Source organism: Chrysochloris asiatica, unplaced genomic scaffold, assembly GCF_000296735.1.
Source record: "Chrysochloris asiatica unplaced genomic scaffold, ChrAsi1.0 scaffold00006, whole genome shotgun sequence".
Classification (NCBI taxonomy): domain Eukaryota; kingdom Metazoa; phylum Chordata; class Mammalia; order Afrosoricida; family Chrysochloridae; genus Chrysochloris; species Chrysochloris asiatica.
In genome coordinates, this window is record NW_006408524.1 from 24,307,524 (window position 1) to 24,309,306 (window position 1,783).

General features: G+C 36.1%; 1 protein-coding gene across 2 annotated transcripts in view; it reads right to left on the bottom strand.

Moving 5' to 3' along the window:
- TAX1BP1 (Tax1 (human T-cell leukemia virus type I) binding protein 1) overlaps positions 1 to 1,783 on the bottom strand; it is a 75,949-nt gene that overhangs the window by 50,571 nt on the left and 23,595 nt on the right. For both annotated transcript variants that reach the window (XM_006832183.1, XM_006832182.1), the window contains exons 5-6: positions 1,575 to 1,723; positions 1,389 to 1,479 (exon numbers count right to left, since the gene is read on the bottom strand). In XM_006832183.1, the coding sequence (XP_006832246.1) occupies positions 1,389 to 1,479; positions 1,575 to 1,723 (240 nt within the window). The remainder of the gene's footprint in view (positions 1 to 1,388; positions 1,480 to 1,574; positions 1,724 to 1,783) is intronic.

The following is a 1,783-nucleotide window of genomic DNA, read 5'->3' on the forward strand; positions in this document are numbered from 1 at the left end:
ATGAGGCTTTCTACTCCCGTAAGGATTTACACCCTCGGAAACCCTGTACAGGGTCGCTATGGGTCGGAACCGACTCGACGGCACTTAACAACAACAACCTTATTCTCATAGTTATCAGCTCATGAAAGTGTTTTGCCAATCCTCTATAAACTCCTACGAACTAGTAAGGACTATAGGAGAGAAAGAAGAATCTCTCTGGTTGGTTATTTGTGTGAACTAGTTGTAATAGAAAGTATGTTTCTGAAATAATGCAATAGTAAAAGATCTTATCACATTGGATAAGCAAAATTATAACTGCCAAACACACAGACACTAAAACAAAAAGTCCTATTGAAGAGCTTTACTTCTAAAGCACATACACAAATGAAAAGGTGATCAAAACACCAGGGATGGAGTGGGATGGAGAGTATGAAAATAGAAAATTCAATGCCACCTTAATCTCAACTAATGCTTATACAGAACTGGAGATACTAATACACTATAAAAGAAGAAATCCCTAAGACCCTCTCATTCTTCGTCTTCCTTCCGCTATCAATCAAGTCTTTGTATCTTACGAACTCATTTAATGTTCTGTTGAATTAAAATGCTTACACATAGACCTTCTATTACCTGATTATCTCTCACAGGAACTAACAAAAAAACAACATAGAAAGCACTTAATTATTCCAGACAAAAACTGCCCAATATTGAACAGTGCTTAACAGTTTCACTGAAATTCACAGTAATGTCAAATAAATAATTATTACAGGTGCCAAAATTTCACTTGAAAGGCTTTGTAGCTCTTCTTTTTCCTTTTCTTTTTTTAAAGATAATTGCATTTGAAGGTATTTTACAAAAGGCATTCTATAAACAGTAATCAAATTGCATCAATTCTTACTCATGGGTTTTCCAAGGAGTGGCTGGGTAGCTTGAACTGCCAACCTCTGCAGTTCAACCCGACTTTGCAATCCAGCACAAGTGTAATTAATTCCCCTGTCCTGGAGTGTAATGGACTTAGTGACTTGCTCCTAAACCAACAAAATGAAGTGGAAATGCCTATGTGTTACTTAGTCATTAAAAGCACTGTGACTTCATCCTTGTTCTCTCTTGGATTCGTTTGCTTTGAGGGGAAGTTAGCTGCAATGGTTCAAGGACCTTTAAGAAGCCACATAATGAGAAACCAATAGGCCTCCTGCCAAAAACCATGTGAGAGCCGTCTTGAAAGCAGATCCTTCACCCAACCAAGCCTTTAGCTGATTGCAGCCCCTGCCAACATCTCGACTTGCAACCACCTCCTAAAAGATCTGGAGCAAGAACCATTCAACTAAGCTCCCAAATTCCTGCCCTAGAATTTAGGAGGTGATTTATTACACAGCAATAAACTAATAGAAATTAAAAGAGTAAATTACCTTGTATATTTCTTTCTCATCCTTTTCTGTCTTCAACTGACTTTCCAGTTGTTCTCTTTCATGTTGTGCCTTCCTGAGTTTGTCTTTTAAACTGAGTAAAGATCAAGCAGTGTTAATTTTTTTTAAAAACCTGTGTTAACAATTTTTTTAAATTGTATAGTTGTTTTCTTAAAGCATCAGAAATACCTATCTAGTTCAGTTTCTTTTTCAATTGCTTTGTGTGTCACTGACACAATATCTTCTTCAAGCTGGAGAGCTTTTGATGTAGCATCATCGCATTTCTTCTTAAATTCTTCATTTTCCATTTTTAAATTTTGTGATACTTCAATAAAACCCTGAGAAACAACAACAAAAGTTTTTTGAGAAACAGAAACTTATAATCAGCAATTGTTGTT